The sequence below is a fragment of the Erinaceus europaeus genome, chromosome 8, assembly GCF_950295315.1.
Source record: "Erinaceus europaeus chromosome 8, mEriEur2.1, whole genome shotgun sequence".
Lineage (NCBI taxonomy): Eukaryota > Metazoa > Chordata > Mammalia > Eulipotyphla > Erinaceidae > Erinaceus > Erinaceus europaeus.
The window spans coordinates 49,154,203-49,180,883 of NC_080169.1; the positions used below are offsets into that span (position 1 = coordinate 49,154,203).

A 26,681-nucleotide genomic window follows, 5' to 3' on the forward strand; every position below is an offset into this window, starting at 1 on the left:
AAACTTCAAAATTATTCTGACTGCATATTACATATACACATGCATGCATGCACCTACATTCAGTTCAAGTATCTTAAAAACAATATCATAAAAGCTTCACTAAGATGGTCAGGAGATAGCACAGCAGTTTATGCAACAGTTTCATGACTGAGACTTGGCTGTCCCAGGTTCAAGCCTCCTGTACCACCGTAAACTAGGCTAGGAAAAAAGAAAGGAAGAAAGAGAAAAAGCTATTCCTATGAATCCAGAAATGAAAATCAAAAGGAGTACACTGTCTTATATCTTTCCTTGCACCCCTTCTTAAACTACCAGCTAAGACCAGAATGTGGTTATTTTATTAAAGATAAAGCTTTAATTTGATAACATGCATATGTAATAAATTACCATTCTATAAACCATCACAAAACACTACACTGAGTAACATGAAGAATAAACAACATAGATTCCCTAATGACTCCCTATATTTGATAAATGTCTACCCACACATATAATCCATCTATTCAACAGACAGGGAATTCTTTTATTCCCATAAACTAAAGTACAAACTACAAATCAGAAAGTTAGCAAAATCTTCCCCAAATTAGGAAAGGAGTGCAATTATAAAAACTGCAAAATGCCCATCTAGCACTAATTACACTAAATTAAAGAAACTAAATATAGGTGGCATGCAATGTAATCATACATTTTACTAATGACTTCCTTCAAAATATAAGATGTATCCCCTGTGAGTTACAAATGGACAGTAACATGACATCTGAAGCATTTAATTCTCTTCAAAATAGAGCAAAACGAAACAAAAAAGTCCAAATATTATGTCTAGACTATACAAATCTAATGAATTAAATACAACAAAGAAAATAAAAATGTGCACAAAGCGCAAGGACCAGCGTAAGGATCCCAGTTGGAGCCCCCGGCTCCCCACCTGCAGGGGAGTCACTTCACAAGCAGTGAAGCAGGTCTGCAGGTGTCTATCTCCCCCCCCATTTTCCCCTCCTCTCTCTATTTCTCTGTCCTAGCCATCAACAACAACAATAATAACTACAATAATAAAACAAGGGCAACAAAAGGGAATAAATAGTAAAAAAAAAAAAAAATTAAAAAAAAGAAAAATGTGTCCCTTTGCAGCAGTAGCTATGAACTGAATACAGTAACAAATATTGTTTAAGCCTCTGTACTGTTACTTCATTTTCTATTTTTTAAATGTTTTTCTTATTTGTTATTAATTGTTAGAAGATTAGTTCCACACCACACCCATCACTAAAGTTCTGTATCCTAAGTGTTGGTGCTTTTCTCTGAACATCTTCACCTATGTTATACCCAACTGTGAAAGTCTACACGTTCATCCACACCTTGGGAAAATCAGCTACAGAAAACACATTCCAAACCTTTTTCTCTAGCTACAATCTATCTCAGACCAATTCATAGCTCAGAACATCTCTACTTGCCTCACCAGATTTTTAAGTATCATAATTGACTCAGTCTTCACCTGCTCATCCTATATACTTACTCTGTTTCGAAATCTGAGAGTTACTCATTTTACTTTCTGCACTCTAATCATGTATCAGTCAAGTTTTCTACTCTGTTCTCAACACTTCTGTCTGGGTTTAGGCAGAAGTGTTGACTTGGAGCTGCAAAGACTTTCCTAAGAGTTCTCCCCACCTTCAATCTGGCTTTTTTCTTCAGTCATTCTTCTATATTGTTGCTAGTGTTTATTTTTCAAGAATATGATTTGAATAATTTCTACCACTACTAAAATGTTTCAGTGAATGAAAATTAAAACAAAAAGTTCTTATAATATTTGTTTTTTGCCACTTCTTTAGCTTTATCTCTTCCTGTCACATAAGAAACTAAATTCAGCAGCTGGGGTACAGTGCAACTAATAGAGCATTGGACTAGAGTGCCTGAGATTCTTGATTTGGTCCCTTGTGCAAACTATTGATATTGGTATGTTTAAGCCACTTGCAAAATAATCATCCCTTGTCAACGAGAAAAACAGTTAATTAAGAAAAACAATACAGCACTGTGAAGATAGCATAATGGTTATGTAATGTTTGAGGCTCCTCGGTCCCAGGTTCAGTCCCCAGCACGACCATAAGCAACAAAAACAGTCTTTCTGTATATGTCTCTTATTAAAATAAAATATAATTTTAGGGAGTCAGGTGGTAGCACAACGGGTTAAGCGCAGGTGGCACAAAGCGCAAGGACCAGTGTAAGAAACCCAGTAGGGGAGTCGCTTCACATGCGGTGAAGCAGGTCTGCAGGTGTTTATCTTTCTCTCCCCCTCTCTGTCTTCCCCTCCTCTCTCCATTTCTCTCTGTCCTATCCAACAAGGACAACATCAATAACAACAACAATAAAAAATAACAAGGGCAACAAAAGGGAAAATAAATACATAAATATTTTTAAAAATTAAAAAATAAAATATTTTAGAATAGGAAAGCTTTCAAGGGAGGGGGTGAGATACAGAGTTCTGGTGGTGGAAATTGTGTGGAATTGTACCCTTTTTATCCTATGGTCTTGTCAATATTTCCATTTTATAAATAAATTAAATTAATAAATAAAAATAAAATATTAAAATATATATATATATACAATAGAAAACAGGCAAGAGAGCAATACACAAATGAGGCAGAAAAAACTAAGCACAAAAGTAGTTCCTAAGAGCATTTTTTTTTTTTTACTTTGCCTCACATCCTAACACAAACATATTTTACTTGCTATTCAATCTTCGGTGGTAATTCTGATTTCCCAGAAAATAGGTAGTAATATGTTCTTTGTCCACAAATGGATAGGCACAGAGAGAAACTGAAGAGCATTACCTAAATCAGCAACTCATCAAAAATAGCGTAAGAACTTTTAAAACTATTACTATCATTGTAAATAAACCCCCTGATACGTGCAGTCCCAAATCTGATTTAGGAATACGATTATAACATATGTATATAAGGGCCTCTCAAAGCAACCTTATTGCTTTCTAAAACTGAGCTAGGTATTCCTTCCTTTCCTGCTACAAAATGATCGAGCTTAAATGAGAGCACTTAACACTTGTTTCTTATAAATTCACTACAACTGACAATTTACAACGTGATTTTAAATACATGTATGCATGGTAAATTTGAAGTGCATGTTAGAAAACCAGTATCTTACAGAAAGGTAAATAGCAGAAGTTAAGTGCTCTTACATATAAATAATTGCCTAAAATCTAAATTTGAATCCAGTTTCAATAATCAGTCCTACCAACAGAAAATGATCTGCATTTAAGGAGATTTAGATTCCCTAGCTTCAGGCAGACTGCTTTTGAAACACCATGATTTTTAGGAGAAGTCTACATTTCAACATTGCCCTCAATGCCCTTCTTTTAAAGCTCAAGGACTGTACAATCAAGAATTCTGGGATTTGTCAAATAGTTTGATAACACTAACCTTTTTATATATTTATGTAAAAAGTAGATTTCAGACATCTCTTCAGCTATCAACTTTTTTTTACTTAGGAATCACTTGCCTCTGCTCTTATACCAGCACTGTAATGAATGCTTTGGAAATCGCAATGCTAGTGTTCTCATTTCCAATTCTATTCATTGCTTGATATCTGAAAACCATGAGGTAATCCTACAGAATCCTCCACCCGCCTCTGTAATACTATGAACATCTTTCTCCACTACTCTTCTCCACTACTCAAAAAAAAAAAAAAAAAAAAAAGAAAGGAAAATCAAAGAGCTAATCCATAATGCAACTGCCTGCTTAAGAATTAGTGTACACTGATTTGGGATTGGTGACTTTCATCTAATTTAACTCTACCCAGCATTTACAGCTCATAGTTCACACACACACACACACACACACACACACACACACACACACACCAATAATACAGCAATGTGTATCAGCCAAGTGAGAATTACTAAGGCCCTAAAATAACAATGCATTATATATATATATATATATATATATATATATATATATATATATATATATATATACGTATCATAGTATATACGGAAACATATACTGAAAACTAAGTTTTGACAGGCTCTTAGTATGAGTTTGGCACTGGAGAGGAGAAAAAAGTATCAGGTGGCAAGCTCTAGGAGCACCTGATGGGACTTACTCAACTTACTAAACTAATCGACTCTGTAACCTGCCATCCTCACCCTCCAGCACCTGGTCTGGGCAAGAGCTCCAGGGAGAAGGCGATGGAGGAGAGGGGCTGGCTGGTAGCTCTTGAGAGCACTGTTTGAAAAGCTTCCAAATAATTAATTTAAACTGAACACGGGGCGGCTGTGCATGGTCCTGCGTGGGACCCGGGGTGGGCAGCGGCCCCGAGCGGGTCGATCACCAGGACGCGGCGGGACCCCAAAGGTTGGGGGGCAAGTAAAAGGAGGCAGTCACTTGCCTCCCATTCCTGCAAGAAACGCTGGGCCTCATCAGAGCCAACAGTCTTATGTCTCCTAAATTCGTCCTTCACGTACTGGTCGCCGAGGGCTTTGAGGTCCGGGGGCAGAACCCGGTGCAGCAACAAAATGCGCCGATACAAGGCCCAAACCCTGGAGACGTGCGGAGCCGGCATGGCGTGGCGCGCGCATGGAAAGAAAACTGCGCCTGCGCAAAAGGAGGCGTGTCCCCACCCACCCACCTTCTGAGAAATTGGGTGTTTTCGATCCGGGAAGCTGACGGAAGAGGGCGCGAGACCTTCATCCGGTGCGGCCCGCTCTAGAATTAGGATCTTCCGGAGCCCGGAGCTACTGCGAGCTTGGAGAAGTGCGCAGGCCCGGCGGGAGGGGGCGTTGCTTGAGTAGTTGTTGCTCCAGTGTCTAGTTTAAAGAATGTGTTCTGAGCAAAAAGACCATCCCCCAGAACTGCCGCTTGGGCCATTTGTCGTTTGCTCAGTCGCATCCGATCATCTTTTCTATTCATTTTGGCCCTGTCCCTTTGTCCAGATCTGGCTTATCCAGGAAGCTTTCCTTGATTAGTTCTACCCTCCTCAGCTATCCCATAGCATTCCTGAAGGCAGGACCAGGGATCTGACGGAATTAATCTCTCCATCCTCTAGCCAACCAACCCATCTATTTTGCGCAATACTGCTTTTTTTTTCTTTATTGGGGGATTAGTGGTTTACAGTCAAAAGTAAAATACTATAGTTTGTACATGCATAACTTTTCCACATAACAATACAACCCCCACTGGGTTCTCCTCTGCCATCATGTTTCAGGACCCGAACCCATCCCCTCCCCAACCCCACAATCTTTTACTTTGGTGCAGTATGCCCAACTCCAATCCAAGTTCTGTTTAGAGTTTTCCCTTGTGATCTTGTATTTCAGCTTCTGTCTATGAGTGAGATCATCCCACATTCATCCTTTTGTTTCTGACTTATCTCACTGCTGCTCTTATTTGTGTAGTTTTTCCTTGTAACTCAAATGAGACCTAAGTCAGCTAGTTGCGTGTGTCCTGACAAACTTTGGTCAAGAGCTATCTAAACTATAAATTCAATTTTGGTTACAGGTATCTAAACTATAAATCAGGTCATGTCACTCTTAGGCTCAACAAATCCCCCCTAGTGACTTCTCATCAAAGTAAAGTCAGTCTCTTAGCCTCTGAATTTTCATCAGCTGCCTTCCCAGACACACTCCAGAATACAATTGCATGAGGACAGGGATTTTGTGATTTTTAAGTTGTCAAGTGAGTATTTTACCTCCAGGTAATGAATTAAAGGATAGGGATTTGCTAGATTCCCTCACAACTCCTGACTTTTGCCTCTGCAAATAATACTTTTTCAAAAGATGAAGATGCACATCTAGCTACCTGTTACCAAGTGCAGAGACTTACTTGTTTCAGTACACTTCTCAGGGTCTACCACAATGCTTCACAAATAGTAAGTACTGTTATATTTCCTTGAATGGACTTTTACTAAAATTTAGGAAAAATATTTGCTTACAAGAACACAATATTTTTAAATGGATTTAATTTGGTATTATGACAAGCCACATTAATGCCAAGGACTGAATGGCAGTGTCACTATTTACTTCAGGAAATTATTTCTAACCATACTTTATCTGTTAATATCCTTGCAAATTGAAAATTAATTTCTTGTTCCCATTTAACTTTTTTCTGGTTTCCTTTGGGGCTAAAGTACACATATAATAAATACTTCTATCAAAGCCAAAACTTTTATTAAAATGTGGAAAAACATTCTGCCAACGAATGAATAAAAATAATAAAAGAATTCATTCAGTCTAAATGAGCAGAAAAGGTCCACAGAGCATTGGGTAAGCAATGTTTAGAAACAGTAAATTAATTTATGACTTAGGGCCTGAACAGTACTTAGATGGGAGAAATAGAAAATTGTAGATGAGAAAGAAAACACTACTTAGAGGTATGATTAGACCTTCACAGAGATAAAGAAATAGCAGCAATAATAAAGATAGATGATTTTAAATAATGGTTTGGATAGTGAGCTCTGTTTTTGAGCACAGAACTTTCTCTGTTTCTTTGACCTTCAAACATTGGCTATAAAATGAAAATAAGACCTGAATTCTGTTCTTGACTATTAATCCAGATTAATTCACTAAGTGCAGACCTTTCCTTTATTCTTCTTCCATGTATTTCTTTTTATTGTGTGTCATTTGCTACATCATGGATGAATCTGAAAGGCCTTATACTTGAATAAATAAAGGACAGAAAAAGATAAATAGTGTATGGTCTTTATATGTGGAATTTAAAAGAAATACCAAGCTTACAGAGGATACAAGAGTTAAAGGAGGGTGAAGCATGCTTCACTTTAGTCTGTGTCCAGAGACCTCAGGCATGGAATGTAAACTCTTCAGCTTCATTACTCTGGTGAGACTACTCCTAGCTCATAGGACTGCTTAACTCCATGTCAAGTGGAGCACTTCTTAACAAAACCTCAAAACCTAGATATAGACCAGGGTCCATGAGATAGGGCATATGTAAATGTATCCATAAGTTAGGAGAAAATATAAACCTTAAAGAAAAAGTGCACAATAATTTGCAGTGAGTCAAAAAGTGAAGCAAGAAAGTAGAAAGAACTAAAGACACCTTAAAGTACCTAGTGGAATAGTTTCTACTTAGATCTAGATACCCTCCTCACCTACCTCCTATTACTTGTGCCCCAATCTCTCCCAAACTAACCATGTCAAAGTAAAGACTACAAAAGCTGAATAGGAGCAAGAGACTGGCATACTTTAACAATGACTCTTTAGTCATAACCAGGCTACCCCATCACCTAGGGCTCTAGTCAGGGAGCCCTGGGGTTTCCACATAAACATGGTGGGCCTAGACCTCTAATAAATCTCTCTCACCATTGTCTCTGGTCATCTCCACTAGGAACAACATATTGAACCCCTTTGTGAGCCCCTATAGGACCTTGCTCCTCAATGTGGATCAATAATAATAGGGAATGTTCCACTCTCCGAAGGGAGGTTGGACAAAATACTCTACCTACTATCTGAGGATGATGGGTCCTAAAATTAGTGCAGCCTGGAATGTTCCTAGCCAGGACCATAGAATGTGAGCCCAGACCTACAGGGATGCATGGGTTACATAGGCTCCTGTGCTGAATATGAGCCCCAGATCAAACTGGTGGGGATTAAGGTTAACAATATTTATATACTTTCCCCATATTTGTGAGCTAATCTCTAGTCCTTTTTCCAACTGTGACACCATCTCCTTAAACAATAGCCTGGGTATATTAGATGTCAGGCTCAGGCAAAAACTAGTAAAGTCATGGCCCCACAGAAGTATACCTAAAATAGACAGACCTACTAGCTTTTTCCAAAACGGAAACCCCAAGTCTTCATCTGCAATATTCTTGCTTTTAGGTTCATGATTAGCCAACAATTTTATCTGCCTTATATCTTAACTCTTTTTTCAGCCACTAGGTTGAGATGCTACCATGATGCCAACCTGACTTGCCTGGGAAGATTATCCCACCAATGTGTCCTGAAGCCCTGCTGCCCCAGATCCCTGCCCCACAAGGAAAAAGAGAGACAGGCTGAGAGTATGGATCGACCTGCCGACACCTATGTTCATTGGGGAAGCAATTACAGAAGCAAAACGTTCCACTTTCTGCACCCCACAATGATCCGGGCTCTATACTCCCAGAGGGATAAAGAATAGGGAAGCTATCAAGGGAGGGGATTGGATATAGAACTCTGGGGGTGGGCAATGTATGGAAATGTACCCCTCTTATCCTATGGTCTTGTCAATGTTTCCATTTTATAAATTAAAAAAATGATACAAGTAAAAAATTAATAAAAGTAAGAAAATAATTTTTTTAATTTAAAATGTTTTTTTAAAAAGCAAATATAAATGAAGGATTAATGTGTTTGTACCTGGAGATGAAAACTGAACTTTAAGATGTTTTAAGTGCTTATAATTATTGATATGTCAGAATAGAAAAGTCAATCAAAAGTTCAGATGAATTGTCATAATTAACAATTAAAAGTATGAATGCTATTTCCCCAGTGGAAGCCAGAACTCCTATCTTCTGTACCCCCAAAATAATTTTGATCCTTACTCCCACTGGGGGAGAAGTGATAAGAGGAAGAGACTAAGAGGGCTCTGAACTGCAACTCTATCAGAAACTGGAAAGAGGAGGGAAAAGAGAGGGACATTTGGATGCAGTTAATATGGTTATGTGTAACTTGGAAAGGAAGAGAAGATAGAACCTTCAAAAAAAGAAAGGAGGGAGGAGAGATTATATACACCTATAAACAGATTGTTATAGAAATAATATCTAACCCATATCTGCAATCTTAGGAAAAATTCTGTAGCTTACAATAAAGGAGTTGGGGATCCAGAACTCTGGTGGTGGGAACAATATGGAATTTTACCCTTGTTGACATGTAACTTTGTAAACCAATATTAAATCACTAATAAATTTTTTAAAAGTGGGTCAGAGAACTGAACAGTTTTCTTTTTTTTTCTTTTTTTAAATTTTTTATTTAAGAAAGGATTAATGAACAAAAACATAAGGTAGGAGGGGTACAACTCCACACAATTCCCACCACCCAATCTCCATAACCCACCCCCTCCCATGATAGCTTTCCCATTCTCTATCCCTCTGGGAGCATGGACCCAGGGTCATTGAGGGTTGCAGAAGGTAGAAGGTCTGGCTTCTGTAATTGCTTCCCCGCTGAACATGGGCGTTGACTGGTAGGTCTATACTCTCAGTCTGCCTCTCTCTTTCCCTAGTAGGGTGTGTCTCTGGGGAAGCTGAGCTCCAGGACACATTGGTGGGGTCTTCAATCCAGGGAAGCCTGGCCAGCATCCTGGTAGCATCTGGAACCTGGTGATTGAAAAGAGAGTTAACATACGAAGCCAAACAAATTGTTGAGCAATCATGGATCCAAAGCTTGGAATAGTGGAGAGGAAGTGTTAGGGAGGTACTCACTGTAAACTCTAGTGTACTTCTGCTTTCAGGCATATATTTTGCAGTAGTTTATGGATACGTATGAACATAAGCTCTCTCTCACAGAAACTGGTGTATATCTAGGTTTTGGGACTTTGTTAGAAAGTGAACCATCTGAGATGAAATTAGAGTGTACTATAAAAGGAAAGGTCTCACCCGAGTAATGAAGCTGAAGGGTTGTCATTCCATACGTGAAGTCTCTGGACACAGTCTGAGGTGAAGCATGTTGAGGTGGCAATCGTTGCGTTGGTTAGGTTGTGATCGGCGGATGCAATATTATTTGGTATGGATTGGGAGACGCATACGGGAAAGTGGGCCCTATCCAAGGGTTCCAGGACTGGGGGAAGTAGGGGCTCTATAGTGGAGATATGAGGTACCTGCTGTCTTAGGGTTCCAAAAGACAATCTATAGTTAATGTTATCATCACATTATTTGGTAATTGGGTTAACTTTGAAAAGTCCTTTTGTTATGGTTTGCTGTACAGTATCCAGTATCTTGTATATAGCTGTGCTATTGGATGCAGAACTGAACAATTTTCTAAAGAAGATATACACATGGCCCACAGACACATGAAGAAGTACTTCACTTATCATTAGAGATATGCAAAAACTACACTGAGCTACCATCTCACGCACAAGAGAATAGCTTACATCAACAAACCAGGAAATGAAAGTTGCTTGAGAGGTTATGGAGAAGGTAGAACTCTGCTTCACTGCTGGTGGGAATGCAAACCGGTACAGCCCTTTTGGAAGACTTTATGGAGAGTCTTTAAATAAAAATGGAACTACCTTATGGTCCAGCGATATCACTCTTGGGTACTTATCCAGTGTACACTCAAGTACTAATTAGAAGGGACATAGACAGAGGACCTAGTGGGGGTGTATTGTTATATAGGAAACTGGGGAATGTCATTCATGTACAAACTATTGTATTTACTGTTGAATATAAAACATTAATTCCCCAATAAAGAAATTTAAAAAAAAGAAGGGACATATGCACCCCTATGTTACATTAGGGTATGTGAATGCTACACTATTCACAATAGCCAAAGAGTGGGAACAGCCTAAATGCCCATCAATAGATGACTGGCCAAAGAACTTATGGGATATATATTTTATGAAATACTACTCTGCGATCAAAAAAGATGATATTGTGTCCTTTGGGACAAATTGGATGCAACTAGAGGTGATTATGCTTAGCTAAATAAGAGGAGAAAGACCAGATGGTTTCATTCATATGTGGAATCTAGAGATGTGATTTACATGAACTTGTCAAAAACAAAAACAAAAAAAAAAATGCAAAAAAAAAACAGATGCAAGCTAATTGTTTGTAACACTTATGAGAACTATGGTGGTTATCTCTGGGAGGTGGGAGGGTGAGGATGTGGAACTTTGGTGGTGGTTGGGGTATGCAATTTTAATTTACATTGTAAACTACATTTACAATGTAAAATATATTGCAATCTTACAATCTTGTAACCATTAATAACAAAATTTTAGGGAGTCAGGTGTTAGTGCAGCAGGTTAAGGGCATGTGGCACAAAGCGCAAGGACCCACATAAGAATCTGGGTTCGAGCCCCTGCTCCCCACCTGCAGGGTAGTCGCTTCATAGGTGGTGAAGCAGGTCTGCAGATGTCTATCTTTCTCTCTCCCTCTGTCTTCCCCTCCTCTCTCCATTTCTTTTTGTCCTATCCAACAATGATGACATCAACAATAATAACTACAACAACAATAAAAACAACAAGGGCAACAAAAAGGAAAATATAAAAATATTTTTTAAAGTTTTAAATAACAAATTTTTAAAAATAAAAAATAAAAACAAAAAAGATAAAATGAAAAAATTGAAGTCAATATTTTTTAACTTAAAGTCTACTTTGTCTGATTTAATATGCTTCCAATTGCTTTTGTCTAGTGTTCACTTTCAGAGTCTTTTTTTTCCTCCTTTTCTTTTTGATGCCAGCAGGACTTCACTGCTCTGGAGTGACTTTCAGAGAGAGAGAGAGAAAGGAGAGGGAGGAGGAGGGGAGGAGAGATAGGGGAGAGGGAGAGAGGAAGAGAGAGAGAGAGAGAGAGAGAGAGAGCAAGGGAAAGAGAAAGAGAGATTGAGAAGAGCAGAAGGGAAAAGGTAAGAAGATCAAAGCACTGAAGCTTCTTCCAATATGGTACTCATGTCTGTAACTTACACATGAAAAAGTACACTATGCATATGGTATATCTTCCCAGCCCTGCTTCATACACCACTTGGTTGTCAGCAAATGTATGTTATTTTGTGTTATATCCTTGTCATTTTATATAGCTAGATTTAACCTTCAATATCTGGTATCTCAGTAGATGACTTTAGACTATTCATAATGATTGTGCTTAATGGTCTGCTTTGACTAATTTCTGCTATCATATTTTGCTTTTTGTTCTTACCTAATGCAATTTTTTAATACTAAAGGCTATCCCAGACTAGAACTAACCCAGACTAGAACATTCCTTTTTGGTTTGATTATTAGGTTAATTTTGGGGCCTGAGAATGACTAATGTTTTATCATAAATTATTGGTAGTATAGTCTCACTTTATTCACCTCCTCCCCTACATAATTCCTTTAGATTATTGCCACCCCTCCACCCCTGCAAAGTCACTTTCTTCAAAGTCCCTAGTCACTCTCTTCTGTTCATATATCCACTCTCTCCTTATCATTGATAAATTGCCCCATCTTTTGGCTTCCATGCATTTGTACTGTCCTGGTGATGCCACCTCTGTAGACTTGTGGCCTTTGTATATTTAGCTATAGTTCTTCCTGCCCTCGAATGTGAACACATCCAAAGACTTCAGTTCAAATATTAACTGTCATACTTTGGTCCAGTCCAGTGTCCCCAGCAATTGGTGGTGCTCTGCTGCCCCCACCTGGTCAAGCCTAAACTAACCACTTCAAAGAAAAATTGTATACACCTCACTCCACCCCTAGCACAACCATTCCCAGCCCACATATACACACTATCACCACCACCACCTTTCTACAGTTTTAGTGTTCCTTTCTATATTTAAATTGCATGTACTATCCATTGAGAACATCATCATAGGCCCTTTTGTGGGATTCTTTAGGACCTTACCCTCATTATGAACTAGCAAAGGAATGGTAGAGACTGCCCCACTCTTTGAAGGGATGCTGGGTCATCCTACTCTGATACTTGAGGAAGACTGATTTTGAAGTGAGTGCAGCCTAGAGTGTTCCCAGCTGTGCTCATGGACTGTGAGCTCAGTCTGACAGGTATTCAGAGGTTTTACAGGCTTCAGTAGTAAATATGAATAGATATGGGCCCCAGGGTTAGATCAATGTGGTAAATAGCTAACTGCATTTATATATTTTTTTCAAGTCTGGGAGATACTCTCTGTCCTAATCCTAATCCTGGTTCCTATTTCTAGTCTCAACTCTGACACCATCTTCCTAGACAATATTTCCATTCTATCACATGTTAGCTGTCAAGCTCAAGCAAAGATTACTAAGACATAGACTCCAAGGAACATACCTAGAATAGACTTCCTAGATTCCTTCCAGCCTAAGTTCCCTACTTTTATTCCTACTTAATGGTTACTATTCCTACTTAAATTTCCTGTTTATTAAACATTTTATCCTGCTTTATTTTTTTTAAATTATCTTTATTTATTGAATAGAGAAAGCCAGAAATCATGAGGGAAGGGGGTGATAGAGAGGGAGAGAAACAGAAAGACACCTGCAGCCTTGCTTCACCTCTTATTAAGCTTTCTCCCTGCAGGTGGGGACCAGCGGCTTGAACCCAGGTCCTTGCATACTATAATGTGTGTGCTTAACCAGGTGCACCACCACCTGACCCCCTTTACCCTGCTTTCTATCTTACTGCTTTTCAGCTACCAATTTCCAGAAGCTGCTATGATTTCATCCTGACTTCCTGGGCAGATAATTCCACCAATGCTTCCTGGACCCTCACCTCTCCAGAGGCCTACCCCACTAGGGAAAGATAGGAATAGGCTGGGGATATGGATTGACCTGACAATGCCCATGTCCAGTGGAGAAGCAATTACAGAAGCCAGAACTCCCACCTTTGCAACCCAAAAAGAATTTTAGTCTATGTTCCCAGAAGGGTAAATGATGAGGGAGGTAAACCAGAGGGCTCTGTGCCCGAAGTTTTTGTAACGAGGAATCTTGTTTTTATACTATCGATGAAAGGAAAGTTAATCTGGAAAACACCAGGGGAAGCCAAGTACTGTTTCTTTTATCTGAGAAAGAAGAAGAGAAAAAAGGAAAGACACCTGGAGGTAGTAATAGGTGTAAAGGTGACTTAGAAAGGAAGTGAAAGCAGGACCATTGAAAAAAAATGGAAATATATAGAGATAGGTAATTATAAAATCAGCTCTTATCAGTGACCTTGAGTAAAGTATTGCAGTTTCTAGTAGAAGAAGTGGGAAGAACTCTGGTGGTGGGAACCATGTGAAATTATACCCTTATTATCTTAAAATTTTACAAATAAGTATTAAATCATTAATTAAAATAATTCTTAGTTAAAAAAACTAGATATCCTATCATTACTTCTGAGTCCCTGTCCCAAGTTAAATTTGCTTTTCCCAAAGACATTTCTCTTTCCACCATTAATCAAAATACCGAAGGTCAAGACTCATGAGAAGCAAATGGAAAATCTTTCATTCTCTTTGTATATCTGGTTATTGAAGAGCCTTCATTGAATTTTTGTTTGTACATGTATCACTTTTTTCCTATTTCATTGTTCCCACCTCCTTTAGACTTTGTATCCCTTGTTTAAATTATTAGTCTTCCTGCTATCTTTACAAGACAGAAGATGTTTTGTTATATATCTTTTATATATTTTCTTTTTGGTGTTTTGTTTATTAATTTTCTAATATTTTTTTATTACTTTAGTTATATGAAAGAAAAATCAGAGCACCTGTCGATGGAGCCAAAGCCTCAGGTACACATGCCCTGTACTCTACCAGCTGACTATTTCCCTAGTCTTGAAACTGTATGTTTTAACTTTTATTGTATTTTTTATTTTATTTATAAAAAGGAAACACTGGGGACCAGGTGGTGGCACACTTGGTTAAGCGCTCACATTACAATGTGCAAGGACCCAGGTTCAAGTCCCTGCTCCCCACCTGCAGGGGGAAAGCTTCACGAATGGTGAAGCAGAGCTGCAGGTGTCTCTCTGTCTCTTTCCTTCTCTTACTCCCCTCACCTTCTCAATTTATTTCTGTCTCTATCCAATAATAAATAAATAAAAATTAAAAGAAAAAAAGAATGTCCCTAGGGGGGAAAAAAAGGAAACACTGACAAAACCATAGGATAATAGGATAAGAGGGGTATAACTCCCCATAATTCCCATCACCTCCCTTGATAACTTTTTTAGTCTTTATCCTTCTGGCATTATGGACCCAAGGTCATTGTGGGATGCAGAAGGTAGAAGGTCTGGCTTCTGTAATTGCTTCCCCGCTGAACATAGGCATTGACAGTTTGATCCATAATTACAGCCTGCCTCTCTCTTTCCTTAGAGGGGTGGCGTTCTGGGGAATTGGAGCTCCAGGACTCCTTGGTGGGGTTGTCTGTCCAGGGAAATCTGGTTGGCATCCTGCTAGCACCTGGAACCTGGTGGCTGAAAAGAGAGTTAACATATAAAACCAAACAAATTGTTGACTAATCATGAACCTAAAGGCTGGAATAGTGCCGATGAAGAGTTGGGGGGCGGGGGGAGTCTCCGTTTGGTAGATACCTAGTAGGCATATTTTAGTTATATTCCAAAGGGCCTGTGGCTATACTAGGTCACATAGGCTCCTAAGATGAATATGGGCCCCAGATCACATCAATTTGATGGGGTTTACAGTAAAAAATATTTATACATCTTTCCCATATTTGGGAGCTACTCTCTTCCCTGATCCAGCTTTCTGGTCCTTTTTCCAGTCATGACATCATCTCCCCAGACGATAACTTGGATCCACCTGCATATCAGATTTCAGGCTCAGGGAGGGAAAAAAAAAAAGAGAGAGAGAGACTATGTTTTCAAAGTACCACTGAGGTGTCAGTATCCCTCTACTTCAGTTCATTAGACCCCTGTATCTTTACAATTTATCCTTCTCACCTTTGGTAACCTCAGTTTTATGTCTATTTTTGCTTGGATTCTCTTCTTCAGAGCTTTTCAAAGCTACCCCATTGTTTTCAGGGAAAAAGTTCATGCCCCCAGTATACAAGATTAGATTTAATAGAAGTCACACTGCAACAAAAGCAGAAATTGTAGTTGAGCAATTTTTAATCTACTTTTCCATCATATTTATAATTGTATTTTACATTTTTCTGAAACTAGTTCATTCATTTACATTGTGACTACCTAAATTATTAAACCAGAGTTTATACCTGAGTCCCTAATATACATATATGTCTGGATTTCTTTAGAGAAATTTGACCATTTATTCTTTTCTTCTCTTTCTCTTTTTAACTTTATTGGGGGTGTTAGTGGATGATTACAGTACAGATGTTGATGACACATGGATATAATTTCTCATTGTCCCAAGACAAGTGTCTGTCATCCCCAATTTAGATCATATTCCATCATCATCCCTCAGGACCCCAAAGCTCTCTAAGTTCCTTTCTTTGCCTCCTTCCCCAGAGTCCTTTGTTTTGCTGGAATACACCAAACTCAGTCAAAGTTTTACTCTGTGTTTTCCCTTTCTGACCTTAGATCTCACTCATAAGTGAAGTATTCATCCTTAAGGTAATCCTGTACTGAGTTTACTGATTCAAGATAAATTTTGCAATATCTGGTAGACTCTTAATATCTATGATAGAAACATATTTGTTAGTCTTAAACTTATAAAATCATTTAAATGGCTAATAATCATGGTGAGAGTGACTTAGACAAACTAGTTGAAAATTAGTATTTGGTCTCTGTCTACCATTCTGCTACTATAATAGTGAGGTGACAAGAACATTTGCTGACTAACATAATAAACATAAGCCTGGATGATAGAAACTACATTAACCAGAAACAGTACTTTTTTTTTTTTGTAGAACCAGAGAGGCAGAGAGAGAAAGAAGGAAAGAGAGAGAGTGGGATCAAGAGGAAGAGAGAAAGAGAGAGAGAGAATGAACAAGCATAGCACTAAGCAACGGGAGCTAGGTTGAAACTGAGTCACACACAGGACAAAACAGTATATCATCCAATTGAGCTACTTTGCCAGTATCTTCTTAAAAGTTATTTTCAAAGTTGCATTAAGAGTATTTTTATACAGTAGCCCAACAGATATTGCTGTGCATAAAATATTGGACTCTCAAGAATGAAGTTCTCCTTGGTATCACATATAACTTTCAGTTGAATAAACTTTGTTTAAAAAGTATTTAAATAAAGAAGCCATTTATTCTTCCCTCATAAATGGCTTCACAAAATAAGATTTTGGCAGTGAATAGGTACAAAATTTTTGTTAAACTATAACAACAAACATTAGAAAAGTTTTTGCATTAGGCTCAGGTCTTAGAAAAATTATAAAATTATTTTATTATTACTATATGTAACTGAATCCCTAGATGATCCTTTGGGCAGGACCATAATGTTCTTTAAAATGATGAAATTATTTTAAAGTGCAGATAGAATTTAACCTTTCTCAAGAATATTGCAACATATGCAGCCAGCTATTAAATAGTTCAGAGTTAGGTCAAATTAGATCTATATTAATAAACTTTTTATACAAAAAAAGAACATAGAAATTAGGCAGTGGCACACCTGGTTAAGTGCACACATGAACATGTATGTATAAGGATTTGGGTTCAAGCCCCTGGTTTCTTTCTATATGGGGGAAGCTTCATAAGCAGTAATGTAATGTTGCAGGTTTCATTATTTTATGTATTTCTTAATTAATTTTTTAAATATTTATTTATTCCCTTTTGTTGTCCTTGTTTTATTGTTGTAGTTATTATTGTTGTTGTTATTGATGTTGTTGTTGGATAGGACAGATAGAAACGGAGAGAGGAGAGGAAAACAGAGAGGGGGAGAGAAAGACACCTGCAGACCTGCTTCACCGCCTGTGAAGGTACTCCCCTGCAGGGGGGAGACAGGGGCTGAAACCAGGATCCTTGGGCTGGAACCAGGATCCTTACTCCAGTCCTTGCTCTTTGTGCCACCTGTGCTTAACCCGCTGCGCTACCGCCCGACTCCCTTTTTATGCATTTTTAATTGGGGAGATTACAGTGATTTACAGTAAACACAGTTGTTGGTACATGCATAAATTTTTTTTCAATATTCTGCAAAACACTCTTACCCCCAGCCTAGGTCCCCCTCCATCATCATGTACCATGACTTGAAAGCCCCCCACATACCATCCCGAGTCCTTTACTTTGGTACAGTAAACCAAACCCAGTCTAAGTTCTAGCTTGTGGTTTCCCCTTTCTGTTCTTCTTTGTTAAATTTTGCCCAGGAGTGAGATCCCATATTTATCTCTCTCTTTCTGGCTTAACATTATTCCTTTAAGCTCCATTCAAGATAAGGTGAAGAAGGTGAATTTGTCATTCTTAGCAGCTGAATAGTATTCCACTGTGTATATGTACCACAACCTACTCAGCCACTCATTTATTGTTGAACACCTAGGTTGCTTCCAGGTTTTGTCTATTACAAATTGTACTGCTATGAACAGAAATATACACAGAACTTTTTGGATGAAATGTGTTGTGGTTTTTTTTATCCTTAGGATATATTCCCAGGAAAGGAACTGCAGGGTCATAGAGCAAGGCCATTTCTAGCCTTCTGAGAGTTCTCTAGACTGTTCTCCACAAGGGTTGGACCAATTTACATTCCCACCAGCAGTTAGGGGAGTTCTTTTATCCCCAAAACTTCTCTAACATATGTTGTTACTATACTTTTTGATGTATGACATTCTCATAGAAGTGAATTAGTATCTAATTGCCTTTATTTACATTTCTATTTATATATTTTTTTTCACCACTCCTGTCACCAAGGGTCTATTTGTATTTCTCTCACAATCAATGACTTGGAGAATTTTTTTTTTTGTATGTATGTTTGCCTCATGGATCTTATCTTTGGTAAATATTCTGTTCATATTCTCTCCCCACTTGTGGATGGGATCATTTTTTGTTGTTGTTATTAGTTTGTTTTTTGTTGTTGTGTTTGGTGATCTCTTTATATATTTTGGTTATCAGCACTTTGATGTATAGCATGTAAAGATCTCCCATTCTGTAAGGAGTCTTTTTTTTTTGGGGGGGGGGATGGTAGTTTCTTTAGCTGGGCAGAAGTGTTTTTTTTTTTTTTTTTTGCCACCAGGGTTCCAGGGTTATCACTGGGTCTGGGTGCCTGTAAGGTGAATCCATGGCATCCGATGTGGTCATTTTTGCCTTTTTTTCTTTTAATTTGACAGGACAGAGATAAATTAATGAGGGGAGGGGAGACTAGGAGGAAGAGAAAGAGATATACCTACAGACCTGCTTCACTGGTTATGAAGTGGATCCCCTGCAGTGGGAGTGGGGAGTTGAACCCAGGCTCTTGTGCATGGTGTTATGTGTGCTTAACTAGGTGTGCCACCACCATGCCCCCTAGACACTTTCAGTTTTATGTAGTCTCATTGGTTTATAATTGTTTTAGACTTCCTTGCAATTGAACCTGAGTCATTGAAAATGCTTATAAAATTTAGATGGAAAAGAGTTCTGCCAATATTTTCCTGTAAGTGTATGATAGTTTCTGGTCTAACATCCAAGTCCTTGATCCATTTTTGTATGTGGTAAAATGTAGTGGTTTCATTCTTGTCTTTTTCTCCCTCTCTGTCTTCCTTCCCTCACAATTGCTCCCTGTCCTATCAGAACAAAATAATTTTTTTTAAAAAAAGCATAGATCTAGACTTTGTGAATATATGATGGAATTATAGACATTCTCAAAATCTGGTAAAATAAACATTCTGCAAAGAATATACCTTGCCATATATATAGTATTAAAGAAATATAGCCAACTTGAATGTGTTAAATAAATCAGTTTTTAAGCTATCTAGTTGTAGTCCAGAGGCGCTGTAAATTAAATCTGAACATTATTGAAGGTCAGGCTTAAAAACTTGGGCAGTATTTTTTTATTTTCATTGTACTTAGCAGGAACTTAGTGAGAAAAATAAATAACTAAATAAAAGACAGCTCAAAAGGACTGAGGAAGAGTCCAACATGAGATCACAGAATGTCTTCCATTTCCCTCCAGATGGAAAATCTACATAAATGCCTCAAGGAGATGGGCCTGGGGAAAGAAATGATTTATCCTGAAGGCAGCGTTATCCTTAGCAGTCTTCTCAAATTGCTCAGCCATTATCTGGATGTCTTGCTGAAATACAAATTCTGATTCTAGGTCTGGGGAGGGCCTGATATTCTGCATATTGAACAAGGCCCCACTTTGTATTACTGGACTACAGACCACATTTTCAGAAGCAGGGTACTAAAACATACTTTATGTCACAAGAATGGCATTTTACTTCCCCAAATCATACCTTCTTGTTCAGATATGTCTAATATAGATATATGAGGGGGAGATCTGTAAGTATTTTTAATTTCTCCAGATAGAAATTCAATTTAAAATGTGCTCAATGCTCTTAAAGAAGTGGTATGGAGGAAAAGAGAATTATTCTTTTTGAAAAATAGAAATGTCATATGGAAGAATAGTGCAAATCACCAAGAGCAGAGAAGAAAAGAATAAAGTTCCAGTATTATAAACTCTGTGTTAAAGAGTCAAAGCAGGAGAGAGGTAAAGGCTAATTAGACCAGCTAAGGAAGCAATGGCCACAGGTCTGGCCTTTGCCTAGTCTCCATAGATAGGTTTTGCATGAGCTATGGGGTGGGGCGAATTAAGTCTTAAGTACTTAAGGCTGAAAGTATTCACAAAGCCTGCAGTTACCTAATCAAATTGCTTTTATGCCTTTGGATCAGTTATACATTACCCCACAGGGAATTGAAACACAACATAAACATGTATTTAAATCAACTTAGAAGAAAGCTTGTTGTCCCGTCTCGTCTCCTGTTTTAATTAGATATGTCTTATATAAGAAACATATAAATGCAGGCTCTGCGGTTTCCCTGGCATGGCTACAGCACTAAGTAAATCCACTATAGTATTATTTTGTTTGCTTTTTTCCCTTAATTAAGTTTTTTAAGTTTCCTTAGCTCCCTGTGTGGCTGCTTCAGTTTAGGCAGCTGGGCTTGTGGTGAAGGATTTGGATAGTGCATGCCAGTCTCCCCTCACCCCTCCCCGGCGCCTAATGGTACCTCCTGTGAAGGAAGTTAGGAAAGCAGAAGAAGAGGGAATCAAAACCCTCCCAACTGCATAACGAATGCCCTTCATAAAGATCCCCTTATACCCTCATTAAGAAAAGGCCATTGTTTTCCTAGAATATTGATAGGGTGAAGAGTACTCAAAACCTAGAGCTTTTCCAAATATGTAGACAGTCTTTTAACACTTATGTAAAACAAGGATAGCATCCAATTTTATAATGTCAATATGTTGAGATATTCTGCTAGTTCAAGTGCTACCTTCACCATAGATTGCTGGCCTACCGGTTCCTCTAGATGTCAGTTTCAGAGGCTGCAGTCCTGTGTCAAATAGCCAGCATGGGACAATATACAGGCTTCTGACTGATGGCTTCCTTTTGTTGAAGCCTCAGAAGCAGGCTGGTTAATGGGCACACATTACTGAATGGCTTTTTAAATTAGAATGTAGCATAGCTTCAGATCTTCATGAGATTTTTCTTTTCTGCCTTTTTGTTTTGGTTTTTGCTTTCCATTAATGTAATATTAATTATCTCTTAATTGCATGCTGCTAAAATTGGGAGCAAAAAAGGGCATATGCATAATATGAAGTCTATGTCTTGATACTGTAGGCTCCAAATGTGTACGTAGCTAAGGATGATTCATGTAAGCTATAGGTGTATACTTTGATATCTTTTTTATGTTTGGAAACTATAGTTGAGAAGGAAATTTAATAAATCCATGCAGTATTCTTTTCACTGTTATTGCTTTTACTTGGGTTTCATCACTCCAGGCTAACTTTTTCAGACAGAACGACAGAGGCAGAGATAAAGAGACAGAGAGAAAAGCAACACAGCACCAAAGCTTCCCTTAGTACTCTGGGGTGAGGGTGAAGAGGGTGGGTTCCATTCCAGGTTGTGCACATGACAAAACAAACACATTATCCAATTGAGCTATCTTGCCAGTCCCTATTATTTTGTTTTGTTTTTGGGGGGGGGGGTTTGGAGTTGCTGGTTCTTTTTATAATATTTTTATTAGTTATTTATATGACTATATAATAGAGGTATAGTTCCATACCACTGTCCCCCCTCCCTCAATGATAACCGCTATCATTCTCCCAAGGTCTTAGATCTGGGTTGACTACATATAAATTATTTTTAAGTTCATATGTTTTAATTGCCTATATTTTATATATGAGTTAAATCATCTAGTAGCTGTTCTTCACTTCCTTCCTTACTTCACTAAGCATAATCACCTATAGTTTAATCTTTATTTGTTAGATTTATTAACAAATCTTTGTTTGTTCCAAAGAACATAATATAGTTTTTTTTAACTGCATATCAGTACTCCATTGAGTATATATCCTATCACTTTTTTATCTTTTTTTGTATTTATAAGACTTAAATTAGTGAATTTTATTCCACTGTTAAAGGCTTTTTTATCTTACTCTATCAAAGTATTATGCATGGGCTTTTTTTTCCTGATATTTTAAACTTTTGATCAGGAAAATGAAGAGAAGAAGGAGAAAGTGAAGGTGGAGGAAAAGTAAAAGAAGAAAATGGAGAAGGAAGAGATAGAGACGAAGAAGAAGAAGAAGAGGAGGAGGAGAAGGAGGAGGAGGAGAAGAAAGAGAAGAAGGAGAAGAAGGAGAAGAAGGAGATGGAGAAAAGAGGGAGAAAGAGAAGGAGGATAAGAAGGAGGAGAAGAAGGTACCTTCTGCAACCCTCAATGACCCTGGGTCCATGCTCCCAGAGAGATAGAGAATGGGAAAGCTATCAGGGGAGGGGGTGGGTTATGGAGATTGGGTGGCGGGAATTCTGTGGAGTTGTACCCCTCCTACCCTATGGTTTTGTTAATTAATCCTTTCTTTAATTAAAAAATAAATAAAGAAAGAAAGAAAGAAAGAAAGAAAGAAAGAAAGAAAGAAGGAGGAGAAGGAGGAGGAGGAGGAGGAGGAGGAGGAGGAGGAGGAGAAACACACACACACTAGAGAAGCATATGTGCCATTCAGGCAAAGATGGATGACCACATATGAAAGCTGATGCCCATTTTTATCCACTTCTAAGATCCCATCTTCACTATCTTTCTAAACCACTCATAATCCTATTACAACTTCCAGGTGTTCTTCCTTTTTCTTCTTCCTTCTCATGTATGAGAAACAGAGCCTTATTTACTCAGATGTTCTCCAAATTCCCTCCCCTCTCAGTGATGGGACAGAAACAAAGGTTCCTAGTCACAAAAGTCCAAGGTCCAGGTGGAACTGGGGTTCAGGGTCCTCTAGTCATCTTCCATAAACATTTTCCCCTCTGTGGGTATGTACCAAAATTCTTTTGGAGGTACCAAAAGAAGCAGTTCTGTCTTCTGTAATTGATTCTCTGGACATAGACATTGGCCAGTCAATTCATACCCCCAGCCTGTTTCTCTTCCCCTAGTAGGGTAGGGTAGGGTCCTGCAGAGAAAGAGTTCTGGGCCACATTGGCAAGGTCATCTTCTATGCAGTATTCTTTATGCTTCTATTCTCCACATTATATACTGGAATTCGTTGTTGTTTAATAGAGGGTGAGAGAAAAAGAGGATACTTTCAGGACTGCTCCACTCCTCATGAAGCATGACCCTATAGGTGGAGGCCATGGGCTTGAACCACAGTCTTGGTGCATAGTAAAATGTGTGTCATGCAGAGTGCACCACCACCCAGCCCCTGTGTATTTTATCTAAATAAATTAAAATTTAGACATCAATGCTAATGTTAACTGATTATTTCTGAAAAGTAAAATCAGAGATTTTTGTTTCTGAAAAGTAAAATCAGAGATTTTTGTTTTCTTTTTTCTACCCCCAAACTTTCTGAAATGTTTAAAGCAAAAACAAATAGCAAGGACTATAGTAAAAACAGAAGCATAAATAATTTTTCTTTTGGACTTCTATTCCACAACTGTGTTATGTAGATTACTTAATCCAGTAACTAAGTACATTGTGTTAAGAATCTGGGGCTAACATCCAAAGGTATTAAGATTCTCTTTCCCAGGTCTGCAGAGCACAGGGCCAGGAGGTCTCACTACCAGCTTCAGAGTGAACCCTTACTAAGTTGGAAACATGGTAGAAACCCCAAGTCAGTCCCTGGGCAGGCAGACCACCTCACCAATGTGTCCTGGAACCTCACCTCCCCAGAACCCTACTCCACCAGAAAAAGAAAGAAATAGACTGGGGGTATGGATCAACTTGCCATGGTCCATTTACAGCAGAGAAGCAGTTACAGAAGCCACAGCTCTCACCTTCTGCACCCCATAAAGAATTTTTGTCCATACTCCCAGTGGGGGAGAAATGATAGGGGAAGATGACCAGAGGGCTCTGAACTCCAGCTCCATCAGGAAGAGGGAAAAGGGAGGGACATTTGGATGTAGTAATAGGTCTATATGTGACTTGGAAAGGAAGAGAAGATGGGATGATAGAAAAAAATGGGCAAATACATATTAATATAGACAGTTACAAAAATAATAGTCAACCCATATCTGCAACCATAAGAGAACTGTTGTGGGAGTTGGGCATAGTGCAGCTGGGAGTATGGATCCACCTGCCAACACCCATGTCCAGCAGGGAAGCAATTACAGAAGCCAGACCTTCCACCATAAAGAATTTTGGTCCACACTCCCAGAGGGATTAAAAAAAAATAGGGAATCTTCCAATGGAGGGGATGGGACATGAACTCTGGTTGGTGGGAATTGTGTGGATTGTACCCCTGTTATCTTACAATCTTACAATCTTATTAATCATTATTAAAACACTAATATGTAAAAAAAAAAAAAAAAAAAAAAAGAATCTGGGGCTAGAGAGATGGTTTGCTGGGAAAGACATGTACCTTGCTTGTACATGGCCCAGCTTCGAACCCTGGAATGACATAGGAGATGCTATAGCACTGGAGAAATGTACAGTGCTTTCTCTGTCTCTGAATGAAAAGCAGCCTGGAATAGCTCATATGGTGAATCCTTGGATCTACATAGATATTAAAATAATCTTATATGTACTTGCTTTGTACTTGGCATTGGGAATGCACTAATATATATACATTACATGTTTTTATCAAATAAGTATCTAATCAAATGCTTTTGACCTGCTGAAGAGTGCTAGGTATGAAAGTTCCCTGCATCTCTACTTAACTTATATTCTCACTTTTTCTCTATGTAACCAAAGGCAGAATTACTCTAAGTAATCTTTCTTATCACTTTGCTTTCATCATTAACAAAAGAAATGTGACCTAGTGTCACAGGTAGCTTCTGTCATGTATGCACGAATGTGGAGGCCTCATGACTTTGTTCCAAGACCAAAAATGGCACAGCAGCTTCCACATACTTCTGAGACTGGGATAGACTTGGGGTGGGGCCAGTGAACCACCATGACTCTTCCTTCTGCAGACACTCATATTTAGTAAGACCCAATAGAAGCTGTGTGAGACCAGCCTCATCAAACAGAATAAACAAAAACTGATCAAACACCCAAAGACCAAAATCTATAAAAGATGCATAGTTCGCAAAATATGGATCTTAAAAATGGAACTTTTGTGTATGCCCCAGGTTTCAGAAGAAACCACTATGATTAGCAACTTACAACTAACATTTAAATTCTAATGTAGCTAAGTGGTATTCCTTCACTGTCTAGGTGTAGTGTGTTATTTAAAGCCCATCTGCTGCCAAGCCCACCCTGTTGCTTTCCACAATAGACAGCACATTAAAAAGATTTCCTGTCTGGGCATTCTTAGCCCTTCAATACTGATCACAATTCTCATTCCTTCACTCCATTTCCATACAATTTTTCATTCCAGTCAATAGGCTTAACTAGCTACCCACAGAATATGCCTCTATTTTCCCATTTGCATCTCTTGATCTCAAAGTTTGCCTTCTTTCCATTTTGTCTATCCTCTTCTGATAAGTGATATTTATTTCCTTGGGAAACTTTGTAAGAGGATTTTAGCCCCCAGAATGCCCTCCATCTTTGGACTTTGAATGTTTCTCCATAACATTATCTGGGCTGTAAGTAGATAAAGAAATAGTGGCTTACAGATAGATCAAAACCATGTGGCTCTGTCAATATCTAAGATATGGTGATTAGCAGATACCACTAAAGGCCAAAAAGTACAGTGAGGTCAAGTATATTACAGTAGATCCTAACCACTGAATTTTCTTTTCTTTTTTTTAATATTTATTTATTTCCTTTTTGTTTCCCTTGTTTTTATTGTTGTTGTAGGTATTATTGTTGTTGATGCCATTGTTGTTGGATAGGACAGAGAGAAATGGAGAGAGGCGGGGGGGGGGGAGGAGAAAGATAGACACCTGAAGACCTGCTTCACCACCTGTGAAGCTAATCCCCTGCAGATGGGGAGCCAGGGGCTCGAACCAGGATACTTACACTGGTCCTTGCACTTTGTGCCACATGCGCTTAACCCACTTGACTACTGCCCGACTCCCACCATTGATTTTTCATAGAAAAATAATCCCCCCCAATTAACTTAGTTATAATAATAATTAAGTATTGCTATTTTAAACTTATTTCTAAGTATACAAAAAACCCTCCCCATTCTCTTTAAGATCCTTATTTCTGCTAGTCCTAGAACCTCTAGGACTATGCCCATATTTCTTGATGTTTCTTATCTCTGATCCCCTACCATCATACTACCTCAGTTGATTTCAACTAAGTCAATGCTGCCAGTGTTGCCATGTCATATCATGCTGCTACTGACTTGTTACTACAGATTGTCTCTAGAGGCTCCAAGCCTGAGATGTCAACCTCCCCACTCCTTTAATATGGTAAGATCTTTCCTAACACATGGGACTACCTAGTTCATTTCATATGGTACATTATCTAACAAAGTGACAGATACTAGATACAAGCTACGGCCTAGGGTACTTGGTATAGGTGTACATGTATCTATAAGTAAAGTGCTTAATAGTCTTCCATGATTATACTCAGACTTAATAAGCCTGTGATCCTAGTAGAAGGGCCTAAAGAAAGCATCATAAATTC

At 38.5% G+C, this 26,681-nt stretch overlaps 1 protein-coding gene across 3 annotated transcripts in view; it reads right to left on the reverse strand.

The window, feature by feature from the left end:
• Nucleotides 1-4,597, reverse strand: part of SDHAF3 (succinate dehydrogenase complex assembly factor 3) — a 65,176-nt gene extending 60,579 nt beyond the window's left edge. Inside the window, exon 1 of one of the 3 annotated variants that reach the window (XM_060196189.1) lies at nucleotides 4,393-4,597. In XM_060196189.1, the coding sequence (XP_060052172.1) occupies nucleotides 4,393-4,566 (174 nt within the window). In that variant the 5' untranslated portion in view covers nucleotides 4,567-4,597. The remainder of the gene's footprint in view (nucleotides 1-4,392) is intronic. The other 2 variants (XM_060196190.1, XM_007532554.3) reach the window with 2 other exon arrangements.
• Nucleotides 4,598-26,681: the final 22,084 nt, after the last annotated feature.